The sequence below is a fragment of the Pan troglodytes genome, chromosome 13 (assembly GCF_028858775.2).
Source record: "Pan troglodytes isolate AG18354 chromosome 13, NHGRI_mPanTro3-v2.0_pri, whole genome shotgun sequence".
NCBI lineage: Eukaryota > Metazoa > Chordata > Mammalia > Primates > Hominidae > Pan > Pan troglodytes.
Genome location: NC_072411.2, coordinates 103,728,452 through 103,747,279, shown reverse-complemented (window position 1 = coordinate 103,747,279; position 18,828 = coordinate 103,728,452). Strand labels below are relative to the sequence as shown.

Here is an 18,828-nt window from a genome sequence, read left to right as displayed (position 1 = left end):
CCCCAGCCTCCCGAGTAGCTGGGATTACAGGCATGCGCCACCATGCCCAGCTAATTTTTGTATTTTTAGTAGAGATGGGGTTTTGCCATGTTGGCCTGGCTGGTCTCGAACTCCTGACCTCAGGCGATCCACCCTCTTTGGCCTCCCAAAGTGCTAGGATTACAGGCGTGAGCCACCGTGCCCAGCCAATTTTTTGTGTTTTTAGTAGAGACAGAGTTTCACCATGTTGGCCAGGCTGGTCTGGAACTCCTGACCTCAGGTGTTCCGCCTGCCTTGGCCTCCCAGAGTGCTAGGATTACAGACATGAGCCACCACACCTGGCCAGGAATCAATTTTTTAAAATTAATTCTGTGGAATTATAGGAGGCAGAGTCAATTGGTTTGCTTTGTACTTAGTATTCCATACACTTTAATATCCAAAAAACAATAATTAGCTAAAAAACATTCCTTTAAAATTTTCATTTAGTGTTTTAAAAATAGAATTACCATCAGTCTTGGCAGTTTTGGTCATGAAAAAAGCATTCTCAGTTGTATGTTAGAAAGTTTCTGTTCTTTGGAACAACTTTGCACAAAAGAAATGATTAATAAAAGGTTGATATGACTTTATTAGCAGGAAGCTAGGAAACCTGGCAGTGCCAGCTGATGAGAAGTGGAAAGCGGTGTTTGACGAATGTTGGCGCCAACTGGGCTGTGAGGGCCCAGGCCAAGGGGAAGTTTGGAAAGCATGGGACAATATTGCTGTGGCCTTGACCACCAGTCGGCGCCAGCACAGAGACAGGTGAGTGAACACCTGCTCAACATACAGCAGAGCATGTTAGGAAGATGAAACTTAAGACCAGTAAGTAGTCAAGGCTCACTACATTTAATTTAAAAGTTAATGATTTACTTCTGCTTCTGAGTAAGAGGGATTAAAACACACTTTCTTTATCTTCTGTTGAACTCAACTATTAAACCTGAACAGAATACATGGACAGTTATTTATGAACTCTGAAAAGTAAATATCAACAAGTAGATTGAGGAAGAAAACCTGAATTCAAAGTACCACAAAACCAGTGGTGAGTTTACTTAGATGTTTTGCTCCAATATCCCTCAGCCAGAACTCAGTGCAGCCTGAAACGTGAAAGCAAGTACTGTGGTGCAGACAGACAGGGATACAGAAAAAATCCCTCTGGTTCTGGCCCAAGGAGTGACAAAGGGACTCCTAAGACTCAGAGTGGTTGATATATACTCAGTTTTCTTTCTGTCTTTTTTCTCTATTCTCTCATGCCCAAGCCTCCAGGACCTTCTGTGGCAGTAATGGTAGCAGCTGGAGCAGGCGTGAACAGGAAACTTGCAAAAGTCAAAACTCTTGAGAGAGTGGAATCTTCTTCCCCCTTTGGTGGCTCCTTAGCTCAAGGGAAGGCCAAGCCCCAACCCCATTGCATTTTTGGCTTTGTTCTCTGTTCTCCCACCGTCTGTCCCTAGATGTGGCACAATCACGGAAGTGGGCAGTTTTTGGCCAGAGGACCTAAAAAGGGGTGCCTGCGAACCAGAAAATACTGGGGATGTGATGGAGAGAAGAGCTCTGGGAAACAAGCCCATAAAGTTGTTTGTGAACTCCTGGGCTCACCCTAGACCTGCACATGTATGAATTTGATCCTAATTAGTACCAAACAGTTTGAGAACCAAGCTCATAGGTTGACCACTCAGGTCCCAGAGTAGTCATTAAGTTGTACACTCACAGAACAAACCCAGGAAGGATGCAAAGGCTTTGAGAAGTGAACTGGCATTGGCACCATGGCCCACAGGAGACTAAAGCAAAAATATCTGCTGTTTTAGGGATTCTCAATATCACTTACACATTCAGTGATTTGCTGGAAGAATTCACAAGACTCAGCATATAGTTGTACTCACAAGTAAGATTACAGCAACATGGTAGGGACGCACAACCAGATCATAAGGGAAAAAGACACAGGTAGAGTCTGGAGGAATCCATGTGTAAGCTTTCCATGATCTCTCCTTTCTGGGATGAGTCACACACAACACAGTTTTCCCTGCAGCAAAATGCAGCGACACGTGTCTCATGTTTCTGCCCAGGGAAGCACACTAGAGACTCAGTGCCCAGGGTTTATATTGGGGGCGGGTCACATAGGCACCCTGTGCTTGGCAGTTGCCAAATTCCACAGTCCCAGCTTACAGGAAAGCAGATGTTCACCATAAATCACATTGTTAATCTAAGGACAGCAAAACACCTTTGTCAGTATATGGAACTTTTACGAAGCTTAATTCCCAAGTGCCAGCCAAGGGTCAACCTTAGAAGCAGGTTCTTTTTTATTTTATTTCATTTTTATAAATAGAGACAGGGTCTTGCTATATTATCCAGGCTGGTCTCGAACTCCTGTCCTCAAGAAATCCTCCTGCCTCGGTCTCACAAAGTGCTGGGATTGCAGGCGTGAGCTACCACACCTAGCTCAGGTGCTTCTAAAGATAGCAGTTTCAAGCCTGCTATGTTTACTGTTTTATGAATGTCAACATTCTCCATAGGATATAAACAAGACCCAGAGTTTTATAATGCTCAAAATATCCAAGACATTAACCAAAATTACTCAGCAATGAAAGAACCATGAAAATCTCAATTTATTTCAGGAAAGAGAATCAATAAATATCAACAGATGACATAGATGTTGAAGTTGTCTGACAAGAACTTCAAAGCAACTATTATAAAATACTCACATGTGCAATCACAAACACCCTTGAAATAAATATTAGAACAAATGTATCAGCAAAGAAACAGAAGATATAAAGAAGAGCCAAATCAAAATTTTGGGGTTGAAAACTGCACTAACCGAAATCACTTATTGTATGAACTCAGTGGCAGAATAGAGATGGCAATGGAAGAGTCAGTGAACCTGAAGATAGATCAGTATGGATTATCAAATCTAAACAACTGAGAGAAAAAACATGAAAAAATAAAAAAGTGAACACAGCCTCATGGACTTGTGGGTCTAAATTTGTTTCCTTAGAATTCCAGAAGAAAAGGAGAAAGAATGGGCTGGGCATGGTGGCACGCACCTGTAATCCCAGCACTTTGGGATGCTGAGGCAGGCAGATCACCTGAGGTCAGGAGTTTGAGACCAGCCTGGCCAACAAAGCGAAACCCCATATCTACTAAAAATACAAAATTAGCCCGGGCCTGGTGGCACGTGCCTGTAATCCCAGCTACTTAGGAGGCTGAGGCAGGAGAATCGCTGGAACTCGGAAGGCGGAGGTTGCAGTGAGCCGAGATAGCGCCATTGCACTCCAGCCTGGGCAAAAATAGCAAAACTCCATCTCAAAAAAAAAAAAAAAAGAAAAGAAAAGGAGAAAGAATGAGGGATGGAACATTTTGTGAAGAAATAATGGTTGAAAACTTATCAAGTTTAGTAAAAAGACGTGAAACCCATAGATTCAAGTAGCTGAACAAACTCCATCTTGGGAAAAACCACAGATAACCATGTATAGACACATATTAAAATTCATGGACAAAGATCTTGAAAGCAGCTAGAGTGAAATAATGGGAAATCAGCAATTCAAATGACTGCGTATTTCTCATTAGAAACCTTGGAAGCCAGAAGGAAGTGGCCCAACATTTTCGAAATACTGAAAGAAAAGTTACAGATGTACTTGTTCATTTCTCTCTTTTTCTCCTTTTTAAAATTTTCTTTTTCACCTTCTTTTCTTTTCTTTTTTTTTTCTTTTCTCCTGCTTTTCTCCATCTGCCTTTCTTCTTTAACTTGACCAGTAACTCCCACAAGCATTGCTTAGCATTTGGACCTAAAGAATTTACTAATCCCTGCAGCAAAACTTCCTAATTAACTGTGACTTTCTTGAGTTTAATTCTAGATAATGGTTTGTTTGAGCTGTGCCTTCGTTGTTAAAATATCAAGGAGCATACTTTAATCTGTGCATGTAACTACATACAGTTAATTTTTAAATGAGCTTTATGCTGGTCTTCATTTCCACATGTCAGTTGCTTTCTAAAGGGAATTGAAAAATTGAGCAAGTATCCATTTATTCAGAATGTAAATGTTTGTTCTGAATAATTAAATGTTCTAGTTTGCTAAAAGTTACCAAATTCTTCAAATAAATTACCAGTATTCAAATAATTTTAATATACTAAAGTATAGTTACATAGAAATTAAATTCCAGAGGTTGAAAGATACTTCAGGAACTTTAAACATTTCACAGTCAAGTCTAACAAATACTAATTGTTATTCTAGCCTGGAGAGATTAGTTTAGAGTCTATCTAATTGAGTATCTCCAAAATTGATACTTAAAGTAAACCACAGTATAATTTTTGCTTGCTTGAAATTCGTGTATGTGTTTCAAGAAATTAAATGTAGAAAGAAGTAATTTTTTTTTCTATATTTGGGATAAATAGGAATTGATTTTAGTATTTCATTCATGAAGTTCATAATTGTTACCTTCTACTCTATCAGTAGAAGAAATGGAAACTCCCAGAATTGATGAAAGCCATTGACTGCCCCTTGTGCGTGATACAGATGGTCAGCTTAGTACAGCCTGTCAGTTCGACCTTAAGACTTTAGCCCTTCAGTTAACCTGGGTTAACTGTTGTTAGGTGTTTCTGAGAAGTGAAAATGAATGAACTCTTTATATAAAATTATGTTGCTACCACAAAGATCTTATATGTTTATCTAAAATCTCTAATAATAATGATTATGCACAGTTTTCAGTTTCTCATTGGTTGTCATCTAATGATAGAACACTATTACCAAAAATTTCAGTTGATTACTAGCGTGTGTTTTCTCTTAGTATCTTCATCCAGTTTCTGTTTACCCGTTATGTGCTTACATTGTCACCTGTTGGAGTGTCATTATCTCCTTGCTTCTTAACCTTGTTTTCATTTCTTCCTTTGCCCTTTGACTTATTTCCCTTTTTCCTTAACTCCCTTCCCTCTTTTATTCCTTTTATTCCATTTTTCTGTTGTCACCAACGGGTCTATCACCTTCAAGCTAATATTGTATTTATCTTCAAGCTAATGTCATATTATTTCCAACACCATGGTTTAGATTGGAGTAGAATCTTCATTAATTTATTGTAGAATCTTCATTAATTTATGGTACAAAGTAACACTACCTGATTTTTTGAATGAATGTTATGTAAACTGAGTAACTAATAGCAGGATCGTGATGATTTCTGAGTTCGTTGGGTTTAGTACTATGTTGGATGCTCCACTTTGACTGGAGCTAGTGATTGTGTTTCATGTGAGTATTTACACGTATCTTGCTTTCTTGATGTGAAATACAACAGACTTTTCTTTCCCTTTTTATAGTCCAGAAATATTGAGTCGTTCACAGACTCAGACACTAGAGAGTTTGGAATTCATTCCACAGCATGTTGGTGCCTTCTCTGTGGAGAAATATGATGACATCAGGAAATATTTAATAAAGGTAAACTAGAGTAAAAATTACATTGGTCTTGTGAATTAATGATTCACCTACCACAATATATCATTCAGATAGACTCACAGCTTAATGTTATTCTAATCCTGTTTTTGCATCCTGTGCATTTCTTTTGTTAATTATCAAACTACCAAGATTACATTTCTACCTAAAGATTGTCCCATTATTATGATAGAACTTTTTAAAGTTTTTTAAGGCACTCAAGGGGGTTCTTAAGAAATAAGATTAGAGTTTTAAATTGCTTTTTGTTAATAACATTAGCAAACTAGAGATTGTGTAAGTAAAGCATGCTGCCCTCACCCCTGGAGAGGGTGTTTGCTTCCTTCGAAAACTTGTAAGACCAGCTACAATTTAAAGTGTGATGTATATTGATGGGAAGTGCAGGAAGGAGTATTCTGAGAAGTCAGGGGAACTGAAGGATGACTGTTTCAGAGTATCATCAACAGTCAGTGTTTAATTTTCTCCAAGGTAACATTTTCTATCATTTTTGTGAAGTTTAAAGTATATTTGAATCTTTTTAAAATTTTGTATTCTTTTTTTTTTTAGATATGGGGGTTCTCACTGTGTTGCTCAGGCTGGCCTCAAACTCCTGAGCTCAATCGATCCTCCTGCCTCAGCCTCCCTAGTAGCTGGGACTATAGGCATGAGCCACCACATCCAGCAGAATCTTTCTTTTAGTGATATTCCATATCAGTACTTCCAAAGCTATTTGCCCAAAATGTTAAGGAGATTCTTTGATCAAGATTAGGAACTCCAGCTTCATATAATTGGGGTAGACAGTACTTTCAAAAAAATTAAAGTATTTGAATATTCCTGGTCCCAAAATTGACTCTTGACATTTTGACAACTGTGTGTCATTTACGAAGTTGTTTCTTATTGATGGATTGTTTCTGCTGTTAATGCACATCAACTGACTTCATTGATTCTTTTCCTACTCAGGCCTGTGACACTCCTCTGCACCCCCTGGGCAGGCTTGTGGAGACACTGGTTGCAGTGTATAGAATGACATACGTGGGCGTAGGAGCCAACCGCAGGTTATTGCAGGAGGCTGTAAAGGAGATTAAGTCCTATCTTAAGCGAATTTTCCAGCTGGTGAGGTAAGAGAGCTTTTCACTAAAGTCTGCGGGCTATGGAATACTATTTTATACCAGTGCTTGGGTAGTTTCACCCTGAATCATCAAGAAAATAGTTTTATGCCACAGTCCTTTAATAGATTAAGTAAAACATGTTTTAAATGTATGTGTAAGCTATAAACACAAAAAAGATGAACCTTAGCTATTGTTATTTATTTATTTTTATGTCTTATTAAGTAAAGCTAAAATAAATGTTTGGGGTTTTTAAATCTAATTTTGGTATGAAGTATAGTAGTCGTCTTATTTAGATTCAGTCTCTAGGCAAAATCATGTATCTAAAACCCAACCACAGAGTAGACAAAGTTTAATATAAAGTTTTGTCCTTGAGTTTTTGTGTCTTGTCCTTTGGCAACAGTATCACATATGTTCATTTATTTAACAAATATTTATGGAGCGTTTCTATGTAATAGCCATCATTCTAGGCTCTCAAGGGATTTATCAGTGAACAAAGACAAACAGTCTTTGCTGTCATGGAGCTTACATTCTAATGGGGGAAAAGAGTAAACATAAAAAATATATGTAGTATGTCAGATAGTGATTAGCACTATGGAGAAAAATAAAGGGAAAGAGTACTAGATGTGAGATGCTATTATTTTAAAGAGAAGGTCAGAGCAGACTGACTAATACGGTGGTAGTATTTGAGCAGGGACTCGAAGAAGGCAATTAAATGAGACAGTAAGCATCTTTGGGAAGAGAGTTCCAGGCAACAAACAGATTTAAGCTTGTGAGATATAAGATCTTTTACTGAGTTGAAGCCAACAAGTAAATACTATAGTGAGATAATTATACAAAAGTTTGTAAATTTGTCCCAGAACTTCCATATATTGTTTGCCTCAACATTGGAAATGTTTCAGGTTTTGAGGGAGAAGTGTGGTCTATTAAAAAGATCACTAGCCTGGGCTAGCTCTGACATTAGCTAGATGAGTATAATGAAAGTAAGTGTCCTGACCTTTTTTAGTTTTTTCAACTATACAATTAGGGCAGATGGAGGTGCAAGATGTAAGTCTACAAAAATAGAGAAGACTGCCTATTGCCTTTAAAGGGTCAAAATTTAAGTCCGTAAAAATAAGAGAAAATAAACTTATTTATGGTAGAGTACACTAGCATACAAGAAGTCAGAGATAAAATCTATGGCAGACCTCAAAGCCCAGGAAAAAAAATTCCTCACCAATTTATCGCCTTGATCATTTGAAAAATTAATTTTCAGCAAGTTTTAAAAACACATTTTTAAATTTTATGTTGAGTACAGAGGGAAATAATAGACACTGAGGACTCTAAAAGGGGGGAGTGTGTGTGGGAGGGTGAGGGTTGAAAACTTACTGATAGGATACAGTGTTCACTGTTCAGGTGATGGGTACACCAGAAGCCCAGACTTTACCACTACCTGATATATCCATGCAACACAACTACATATGTGCCTCCTGAATCTATAAAAATAAAATAAAACTTTACGTTGTGTCTTCTATAATTAATCATTTTTTCCCTTAATGTTGGACACTTAATTTCTGTCGGTGTTTGCTTATATTCTAGAAGAGTGGTCCTTGCTCAGAGTTAATATAAATTGACCTCAGATGAGATTTGCCAGTAAGGAACACATATCTCATATAGATCAGAATTCTCCATTCCTTAGTAACTAGACAGAAGAAAATCATAGCACGCGAAGATTTTGTAGTGGTATTATTCATTAGCTGCATTCTTAATTTTATCCTGTTAGAAACATCAGTTTTCTCAGGGAACTAAAATACTTAGTTGATAATAAAGCTTGCTCTCATAACTAATGGAAATGTGTTTTTATGCTTTTTAACCCCCCTAGAGGTATAATTGTATAATTATATTTTTTATTCTTCCTTAGGTTCTTATTTCCTGAGCTGCCTGAAGAAGGCAGCACAATTCCTCTCTCTGCTCCTCTGCCAACCGAAAGGAAGTCTTTTTGCACTGGGAAATCAGATTCCCGATCTGAATCACCAGAGCCAGGGTAAATGGAGTTGGGTGGGGACAGTGAAGAAAGGGAATGGTGACTAGATGATCTTACTCAAAGAGTCCCAGCGAGAAAGTGTGTTCTCTAGATCTATTTCCTCATTTCTAAAATGATATGGTTGGGGCCAGGAGGGTTGGGGCCAGCCACAGTGGCTCACACCTGTAATCCCACACTTCGGGAGGCTGAGGTGGGAGGATTGCTTGATTTTAGGAGTTCAAGAGCAGCCTGGGCAAGATAGGGAGACCCCATCTCTACAAAAATAAAAAAAATTAGCAGGGCATGGTGGCACACACCTACGGGTTCAGCTACGTGGGAGGCTGAGGTGAGAGGATCACTTGGGCCTGGGAGGTTAAAGGCTGCAGTGAGCTGTGACTGCACCATTGCGCTCCAGCCTGGGTGACAAAGTGAGACCTGTCTCAAAAAAAAAAAAAAAAAAAAAATGTAGCTGGGTAGGTGCCCCCTCTGAGGTCCCTCTTAGTTCTCTCAAGTACTATTAGCCATACCCCAGGAAAAAGCAACCACAGATGATCTGAGCACAAAGGCTGCTTAGCAAAGGAAGTAACATCACACTGTCCTAGAATAACCTCAGAGAAATCAGCCTCAAAATGGAAACAATGTAGGTTTTCAGTGAGATTTTTAATTCATGAAAAGAATTCACAGTTTCCTCTAAGACAAAATTATAGATAATGTCCTCATATCAACTCCATATGTAAAGAGCAGAGTAATATTATAACTTCTTTAAAACTTCCCATCTCTACTTTTGACTTTTTGAAACTGAAGCTCTACCTTGGATTCTGTATTCAATTTTAATATGAAAAATGCTCCTTTTCTCCCACTCCATTATTTTGTAGTTATGTAGTAACGAGTTCTGGATTATTGCTTCCTGTGCTGCTACCTCGGCTCTACCCACCACTGTTTATGCTTTATGCTTTGGATAATGATCGCGAGGAAGACATTTACTGGGAATGTGTCCTTCGACTAAATAAGCAGCCAGATATTGCTCTCCTGGGCTTTCTTGGGGTGCAGAGGTAAGTGTAGTAGTTACAAGCGCAACCAAATGGTTTTAATTTAAAATGCAAACTGCATTATTGGAAATTTGGCACTTTGATATCTAATTATATATATGGCTTATAATTATTTTTTGCATACGTCTTCTTTAACAAAATAGTGATAGTTAATAATCTTTATTTCTGAGAATATTTGGAGATGAGTGTGAAACCTGCTGATTCTTTGGAATGTGTTTTTTATTATGTTTTCATATATATAGTAATATATATTTATTATATATTAGTAATGTATTTTATATATTATGTATAGTTATATATATATATATATATATAGTAAGTGTGAGCTATTTTGCCTGGTATTTTATAGCTCTTTAGAGCAGAATACATGTCTTTGGCATTCTTCCTTCTCTTCTTTTCTCTCCTCCCTCTCCATTTGCAATTTTTAAGTTAAAGGTTTTGAAGTGTTTTTTTTTTTTTTGAAAGAGAGTTTCACTCTGTCATGCAGGCAGGAGTGCGATGGTGCAATCTCAGCTCACTGCAACCTCCACCTCCCAAGTTCAAGCAATTCTCATGCCCCAGCCTCCCAAGTAGCTGGGATTACAGGCGCATGGCACCATGCTCAGCTAATTTTTGTATTTTTAGTATAGATGGAGTTTTGCCATGTTGGCCAGGCTGGTCTCGATCTCTTTGCCTCAAGTGATCTGCTCGCCTCGGCCTCCCAACGTGCTGGGATTACAGGTGTGAGCCACTGTGCCCAGCCCTGCTGTTTTTATTAGAAGGTATTATTGCTTGTTATCCAGGGAATACTAAATTATTATGTTTTCTTTCTAGGGCAGTGATAAAGCTGATTCCACCTCCCCAATCTCTATTTGTGCTACCAAGAAAAGTGAATAAGCCTCAATTTTTTTTTTTGGAGACGGAGTCTTGCTTTGTTGCCCTGGCTGGAGTGCAGTGGCACAATCTTGGCTAGCTGCAACCTCCACCTCCCAGGTTCAAGTGATTCTCGTGCCTCAGCCTCCCAGCGAGCTGGGATTACAGGCCTGTGTCAACGCACCCAGCTAATTTTTATATTTTCTTATTTTTGTGCTTTTTTAAAATTTTGTGCTTTAATTGTTTTCAGTGGAATAATTCAGTAGTAGAAATGAGATAAAACTGAGTGAAGGAAAAATATTTGGTAATATCTGTAACGTGTAGGTTATTGGGATATAGAATGACAAATCCCTTAGGGAGATGATAAAAACTCTTAAATCACTTCTGGAATGTTTATAAAAACTTAACCTATTGTGGAGCAGTTCTTTTTAATGGGGACAAGGAAGCCAATATAGCTGTCAACTATTTTTATGGGATTTTGTCTACCATAAGTAACAACTTATATTAATAATTTATGGATTCCATTATAGGAAATTTTGGCCAGCAACCTTGTCAATCCTTGGAGAGAGTAAAAAGGTATAGTAGATTTTCTTTTCCTCAGCAAATATGCTTTTCTCTAATGGGAAGGATTTGAGATAGCAAAACTTTTTCATTTTACTTTGATAGAACAGTACCCAAGCTTGTGTTTGCATCTGTTATTACCAAAGACCTGCACTCTGACATCAGTATCATTTATTTCTGTTGTTGCAGAAAATAGTTTTCCTCCTTGACCTTCACTCTCTTTTTTGCAGGTTTTGCCAACCACGAAAGATGCTTGTTTTGCCTCAGCAGTAGAATGTCTGCAGCAGATCAGGTAATCTCTGATTTGTTGAAAAGCCATACAAATCAAAGTAGTGCTTGGTCTATTAAGATATTATTAATATGATCTTATCTTTACCTAAGCCTTAAGCATCCCCATTCTATATGCTGATGGTGTCAAACTCAATCTGGAAATCAGAAATAAGAATGAGACCCTTGGGTTATCTTTTACTCTAAAATGACCTTGCATTTTCAAAAGTAGTAGAGAGCCAAGCCAGAAATTTATCCATATAATCACATCTTTAGCCAATTGGAAATTAACCAAATTTCTCATTCAGAAAAGAGCATATATTAGGAGAATGAGATTTCACGTGGGTAAAAGGAAACAATATATGAATCGTAGACAGTTGGAGGCTACTTTTCTCATAGCACCATGGGAGTACAAAGTCATCCTTTCCAACGACTCATAATGCCTAAGTGTCCAGGTTAAGGCATGTGAACCCCAGGAGGGAATATTGTCAAAAAAGCACGATCAAATGGCTTTATTAAGAAAATTATAGGATGTCTTTTTGTCATTGTTTCTGTAACAGCACAACATTTACCCCATCAGACAAACTTAAGGTCATCCAGCAGACTTTTGAGGAGATCTCTCAGAGTGTCCTGGCGTCACTCCACGAAGACTTCTTGTGGTCCATGGATGACTTGTTTCCTGTTTTCTTATATGTGGTGCTACGGGCCAGGTAACTGTTTTATGACTTTATTATTAGTGAGTCGTTATTTTTAAAAGTCTGCTGCTTGCATTTTCTGAACTGACAGCAGGAGTACGCTCTTCCACTAGAAAAAAATCGATTAACCCATTCCACTGTGGCATTACCCTTTTATTGAGCTGTTCTTTCTTTTTCCCATCAACTAGATTCAAAAGGAGAATGGACATGTAAGTGAAAATAACTCAGCATCTTTTTCTCTCTGGGGCAGGATTAGGAATTTAGGCTCTGAGGTACACCTCATTGAGGATCTAATGGACCCCTATCTTCAGCATGGGGAACAGGGTATAATGTTCACCACCTTGAAGGTGAGTATAGTTATTATTTAATACTTTCTTATCTTCATATCTGTCTTTCATTTACCGTATTATAAATGCCATTAACCACTTTTTTTGTATAAAAGTTTAATGCAAACCTTAAATGCCTTTAGAGCACATTTTGTTCTACACTTTAAAACATTATATAGTATATTAAAGTAGGATAAGCCAGTTGTTCCTCAAAATACTAAAGCAAATTCTTCATTATCTAATCCTCCTTGTAAATTGATCAAACTGTTATAAATGTTTACATTTATATAAATAATTGTAACTCTAAAAAAGAAACAGAAAGGATTCTTAGTGTCCAAGAAAGTTTCCAACAGGAGTGCTATTCAATGGAACAGGGTAAAACACAGAAGGCAGTATGTAAATAACAAATTTGAATTCCATCTTCTTTCTTTGCCTTGTATTTACTGTAACCAATAGATTACAAATGAGCTTCTTTGATCTGGGTGGCCTGGAGAGATTGTTAGAAGTCATTTGTTTCCTGCCTTGATTTTTCTTGGAATTTGGAAGAATCACTCTAAAGTTTATTGAAAAAACAGATAGAAAGTGCAAAAACACTTGTGAAAAATGAGAAAGAATAGACCTACTCTTCCAGTTAGTAAAATTTATAAAATTACAATAATGAAGATAAAATAGTATGTGACTGTCACAGGAATACACAATTACCTAAATAGAAGGGATAGCTCCCATATAAACACATCATAATAAAAGCTTCACATGAAAGTGGAAACACCAAACCAAAATGGAAAAGAGGAATTATTTAACAAATGGTAAAACAAAGTATTGGATAGCTTATTCGCAGTTTTGGAGGGAGGGTAGAATAGCAAATTATATAGATGCTTTGGGGTTTAAATATAGAGAAAGGAAGAGAGAAGGAAAGACAGGTAAATTAAAATAAGAAAAATAACTAGAATTCAATGTCAGGTTTCTGGCGTAGGTTAACTATTTAAACTTTTCAACTAAAATACCATTAATGCTTCTTTTTTTTGAGACAGAGTCTCACTCTGTCGCCCAGGCTGGAGTGCAGTGGTGCGATCTCGACTCACTGCAACCTCCACTTCCCAGGTTCAAGTGATTCTGCTGCCTCAGCCTCCCAAGTAGTTGGGATTACAAGTGCCTGCCACCACACCTGGCTAATTTTTGTATTTTTATTAGAGATGGGGTTTCACCAGGTTGGCCAGGCTGGTCACGAACTCCTGACCTCAGATGATCCACCCGCCTTGGCCTCCCAAAACGCTGGGATTACAGGCGTGAGCCACTGCACCCGGCCTACCATTAACACTTCTATTAAATAAACTGAGAAGGGGGAGAAACTGGGGAAAATATTGGCCACAGATGACTTAGATTATTAGTGTTTATGTTATTTGAAGAGTATCTCTAAACAGATCACCAAAGAAGAAACTGAACTAGTAAGTTTACATGTAGAAAAATACTCAACCTCACTGAAAATCGTAGTACTGCAGATTTAAATAAGGTACCATTTTGTGCTGTTAAATTATCAAGAATGTTTTAAAATTACTGATGGGGTTATAGTGAAGTCATTATTATTCCCACATTGCTGATAATGGGGTAAGTAGCCATTACCCTTTTGGAAAGCAATTGTTACTAACATAGATATCAACAACATCAAAAAATGTGGAGTTTGACTCAATGGTTCTACTCCTGGGGATTTATCCTAAGAAACTAAAGAATGGAAAATGTTACATGTTATCTGGATGTGTTATTCATTGGGGTATGAGTAATTCCCATACCTGGAAACTCATAATTCAGGGTGCTTCTTAAAAATGCATTCTTGTAAGTTATGACTCCCCAGGTCTGCAATGATGCTTAATCTGTATATTTATTAATCATACTAGGTGATTCTAATTAGAGTTGTACCTTTTAATGATTGGTATACTCTAAATGTCCAATCAGTAATGGCAAATTGTGGTGTCTCTGCATGTGAAGAATATTAGCTAGCTTGTAAAAAAACTTTGTTTGTTTTAGAATAAGACGGGAAATGAAAAAATTTTGTCTATACTAATTACAAGTAGGCAAAAGACAGCCACTAGATAGGGGAACTAGAAGGGAACAGGGAAAAGTGAAATCAGTTAAATCTGTTGGGCCATCAACTGAATTTGTTCATAAGGGATTTTGTTTCTTTAGTCCCATATGCATTGCTCTCTTTATGTAATTTCTTTAAAAGTGAATTTGAAATTATTTTGAACTTTTCTTCCAGGCATGTTACTACCAGATTCAGCGTGAGAAGCTTAACTAGGCTGCATAACAGCTTGAAAACTGGATTATCTACTACAGAGTGTTATAACACCATCTGGAGTCTTCCTGTAGTGGCAAAAAAGAACAGTGTTGAAATTGGAAAGGACTTTGTGTTATTTAGGTTGTTAGAATGAGCCTTACTAATAATAAGAGCCCTGATCCCAGAAAAAAGGACTGTATAGTTTAAAGGGAGGATTGAAAGGGAGGTAAAAAATCAGATTAGACCAGTTCTTGGCCTATGATAAGTTCCAAAAATACCATTTATCTACTATTTGAAAAAAGAAGAGGATATCCCTTCCTACAGTAAAGGGTATGTCAGCTACATGAAGTTGTAAGAAAAGCTTCCAGTAGAGCTTCTTATATTAAAGAAGTTGATGGATATTTTTGAATTTCTGGTTTGCCTGAATCCACCTGCAGTTACCCCGATCCGTTTGCAAGAACCAGATCGTACTTGAAACTATAGTGGCCACACTCTGCCTTCCTGAGTCCCTTCCAGTCATGTGTGCATCATGTCTCTTTGCCAAGGGAGGGGAGAAAGGAACTTTTAAACTGCAGTTTTAACTTTTTCTAAGCTGTTTCTTGATGGGAGAGGTTCTGTGCAAAACTACCACATTCTGTCCCCAAAATGTGGAATGCATCCAAATAGGAGTCTTCTGCCTCTTAACTTAAAAGAACATAGGAATTTTGTTTTTGGTTTCTTTATCATGCTACAGAGAGTGAATACACTGGAATTCAGACACCGACTCTGAGCTGCTAGGAACCTCATTTGTCCATGTGCAAACACTGTATTCCGAGGCCTGTGAATGGTAGCCTGAGGAAGTTTTGCATGCAGGCTGTGTTTTCGAGCAGGACTAACAACTGGGAAATAAGCAAAAAACTGCATCGATCCCCAGCCTGGTGTTGTTCTTCCCTATACTTCACACTGAACTCAGGATGGGAAGAAAAAGGAAACAAGCTTTGGCTTTTTCCATCTCAAAAGTATTGTGGCACCTCAACATTTCAGTGTTTTGCTTTTTAAAAAATGCCCTATTGTAAGTTGTTGGTTTATACTGTAGAAGTAACACTAGTAGCTGTTTTGAATAACATAGGTGCTCTTCCTCATCTCATCTCCTACACCGTGGTGAGCACACAGAGTGTCCTGATTTGTGTTAAGTGACTGAGAAGATGTTAATTACTTTTGAAAAAGGATCATGGTTTTTGCTCTACTTTATAATCAAGACAAGTGTTTATTAAAATACTGTTTTGGAATGTTGGCTGTAATGTAACAGCAATTTTCATAATAAAAGGCATTCATCTTGATGTGGTTGTTTTATGATTGTAGAAGAAATGAACAGGGCAGCCTAAAAGATGAAAGGAAACCCAGACTTAGTATTTCTTTAGCCCACATTGTAATCCATGCCTCTAAGTATTGGCCTCAAAAGTCCCTCTGGGGTTTTAGAAATCTCTCTCTTTAAAATAAACGTAAACCAATAGTTATAGCACCCTTTCTAGCAAAGAGCAAATTAACTTTCTGACCCCAATAACCCAAGGACACGGGTCCCCAAAGAAATCTATTATTTCTTTGAATAAAAAGCATATTTTGATAGTTACTCGTTACTTTTTTTCCTCCTAAACAGATCGAGGGAAGGGAAGGTGAGGCTTTAAAATTCTGCTTAGAAACGTTAGATATTAATTATCTCCCAGTTGTAATGTTTTCTCAAGAGGCCTTTCCATCTTGTTGCTGCCTCTACCAGAATGTGCCTGTCCTCTGTTGGAAGGGGACCAACCCTTAAAAATCCGTTTATGTTAAATACTTTGCATTTACATTGGAGATTGTTTTGAGTTTCTGAACAAACACATAAATAACCACATTTGCCTGGTAAAGCCAAATTTACAGAATTTCTGACTCTGGGCGGGGGTGGATAATATGTGGAAATGGACAAACAAAAACTTTGAGACAAATTGACCCATTGAGAAGATTTCCAATGATGATAGGCTATCTCAGTTCTAAGAAAAGCCATGTTACAATTCGTCCTTTTACTGGAGTCTTGAATGAAACTGTTCAGTTACTTTGGATTCTTCCTACTATATGCTTTTCAGATAGCATATTAAAGTTATAAATTTTGAAGTGTATTGGAAGAAAAACCCTAAGTCTCCAGGCCAATGTTTGTAAATAGAAGTCCTCGGCACTCCTGCAGCAGTTTACAATGGTCATTCACATGCGTAATGAATGCTTACAGCAGCCCAAGGATGCAGGTGTTATCCCCATTTCCCCCCATTTTTCAGACAAGCAGTGACCAAGATTTGCTCACTGCCAGAGCTGGGACTCCAGCCTAGAACTTCCCTACTCCCTACTTCCCTAGAAGTCCAGTGCTTTTTGCTACTACAGCTGCCAGAGATGTCATTTCATAGCTGGTTATGTATTGAAAGTTCTTAAAAGTGAGTTAAAAATGAAAATCTTATTGAAATCAAGTGCTTTTCACAAAATATGCTGTACTCAAAACACAAATGTATCACATTCCCAACTTGTGTTTTCATCTATGATGGAGAGATAAGGAAAGCCACGTGATTAATATGGGTAGAAGGGCTGATGACCCTCTGGTAATTGCCATTTGGTCTCTACCTTTTGCCTTGCTGTCAGCAATACCTTCCTCTCCTTTCTGCAATATCCCCTTCCAAATGCTCTCCCCACTGAGCACTCCCTGCAGTATTAAGTTTTCAGATAAAGAAGTAGCTCCTATCTGAGATAGAAAACACTATTTGTTAGGTTCAGAACAGTGGCTTGGGAGGGGTTTGACCAGAAGGTACTGTTTTTGATGCGCTTCTATTATTAGCTGAACAGTCTTCAGTTGTTTTCTCACCATAACATGAGAGATTTAATAAGGTAAGTAGGTTATTGGCTTATTTCCGGTCCTGCCACATTTTTTTCTTTCATTAAAAATGCTATCTTCTGTTGTGGAATGTCTGTCATCTTGAAATAATCAACAAAAATACTATGTTTTTCTGCTGTTAACTATGTGTTGGCAATTTGAGAGAAAATACTAGAATGTAGGTTTGAAAATGATACAAATTAGACTTCAGTTCAAGGAATACTTAAGAAGATTTGTGGCAGGAAAGGCTTGTGAGTAATTTAGTTGTTAGGCTGGGTTAGGCATCTGTGGATTACATCAAAGAGGATGTGCAGAGATTTTATCGGGAGCAGTGAGGTGACTTTGGCAGCTAACAGGCCACTAGTATCCTACTAAAGCTTTTGTCTGGATAGGAGCAACATGCATGTTTACAGTCTTGCAGGTAAGAGACCTTGGCAAATAATCCTCAGTTACCAGAAGATGTATCCATAACTGCCTAGCTTGCCTGTCAGTTTTTAATAGCTAAAGATATAAATCTGGGTAATCTAACTCAAATGGCTTAGTTTCATTTTAACTCAAATGATACGGGGAATTTTATGATCTTGAAAGAGCAGGTTTTGCTTTGAGAAGCCATTTCTTCAGTATGGAATAATGAGTTGTCAGGAAGATTGAGTACAATGGGCATTTGCCCTGGTCCTAATCAACAGCATTTGGACCCAGAGGAAGCCAGCTATTTTTGTAAGGGCCATTTCTCATCATTAAGTTTCCAAGTGCTTTTTTAGGGTTTGTCTAGTAAAAAGCACTATTTTGAAAAACAAGCATAGTAAGGGGAGGGGGTTGTGGCATTTAATAGTACATTTTAAAAAGCTAATGGAAATACTGATTTTTAAAACAAGATTTAGGACAAATTCCTTAGGCGTCAGTCACACTAATGCATCTTCTGAGTCAAGAACTGGTTATCATTTCTGTGTACTCAGTCCGGAATTGCATGTGGTGGGGTGCTTACTTATTTGCAGTCTCAATCAAGAATTCTCACTCTCAAGATAGCAGAAATAGATAAGCTTCAACTGACAAATTTGGTATAGAAGTCATGGAAAGGAAGGTAAGTCTTTTGCCAGGCATCATGCCAGGCATCAGTATCTTTCAGGACTAAGGAAACAAAAGAGGAAAACTTGATTTTACTACGTGTTAACTCTACTGAATACCTCCTTGAATGTCAGATTCCTTATCTGTAAAACAAAGGTTTTGCATTTGATTATCTCTAAGATCCCCTTCTGCCCCCAGTTTTAAAGTTTGATAGGGAAAGAGGTTTAAGTCAGGATACCAGGCCAGGGAGGAAAGGGAGGGCACAGGCCTCTGGAGTTCAGCTGCCTCCCCCATCAGGATTGAAGTCCCAGCTGCTGGCTACTGCCTTGAGGGAGGTATCAGCCT

At 37.9% G+C, this 18,828-nt stretch overlaps 1 protein-coding gene across 5 annotated transcripts in view; it reads left to right on the top strand.

Moving 5' to 3' along the window:
- Positions 1-15,866, top strand: part of ALS2 (alsin Rho guanine nucleotide exchange factor ALS2) — an 81,467-nt gene extending 65,601 nt beyond the window's left edge. For 3 of the 5 annotated variants that reach the window (NM_001079920.1, XM_063790263.1, XM_009443709.5), the window contains 10 exon segments: positions 610-777; positions 5,311-5,428; positions 6,380-6,537; positions 8,426-8,548; positions 9,403-9,579; positions 10,959-11,004; positions 11,220-11,281; positions 11,817-11,966; positions 12,202-12,298; positions 14,532-15,866. In NM_001079920.1, coding sequence (NP_001073389.1) covers positions 610-777; positions 5,311-5,428; positions 6,380-6,537; positions 8,426-8,548; positions 9,403-9,579; positions 10,959-11,004; positions 11,220-11,281; positions 11,817-11,966; positions 12,202-12,298; positions 14,532-14,570 — 1,138 coding nt within the window. In that variant the 3' untranslated portion in view covers positions 14,571-15,866. 5 annotated transcript variants of the gene reach the window in all.
- The last annotated feature ends 2,962 nt before the right edge of the window (positions 15,867-18,828 follow it).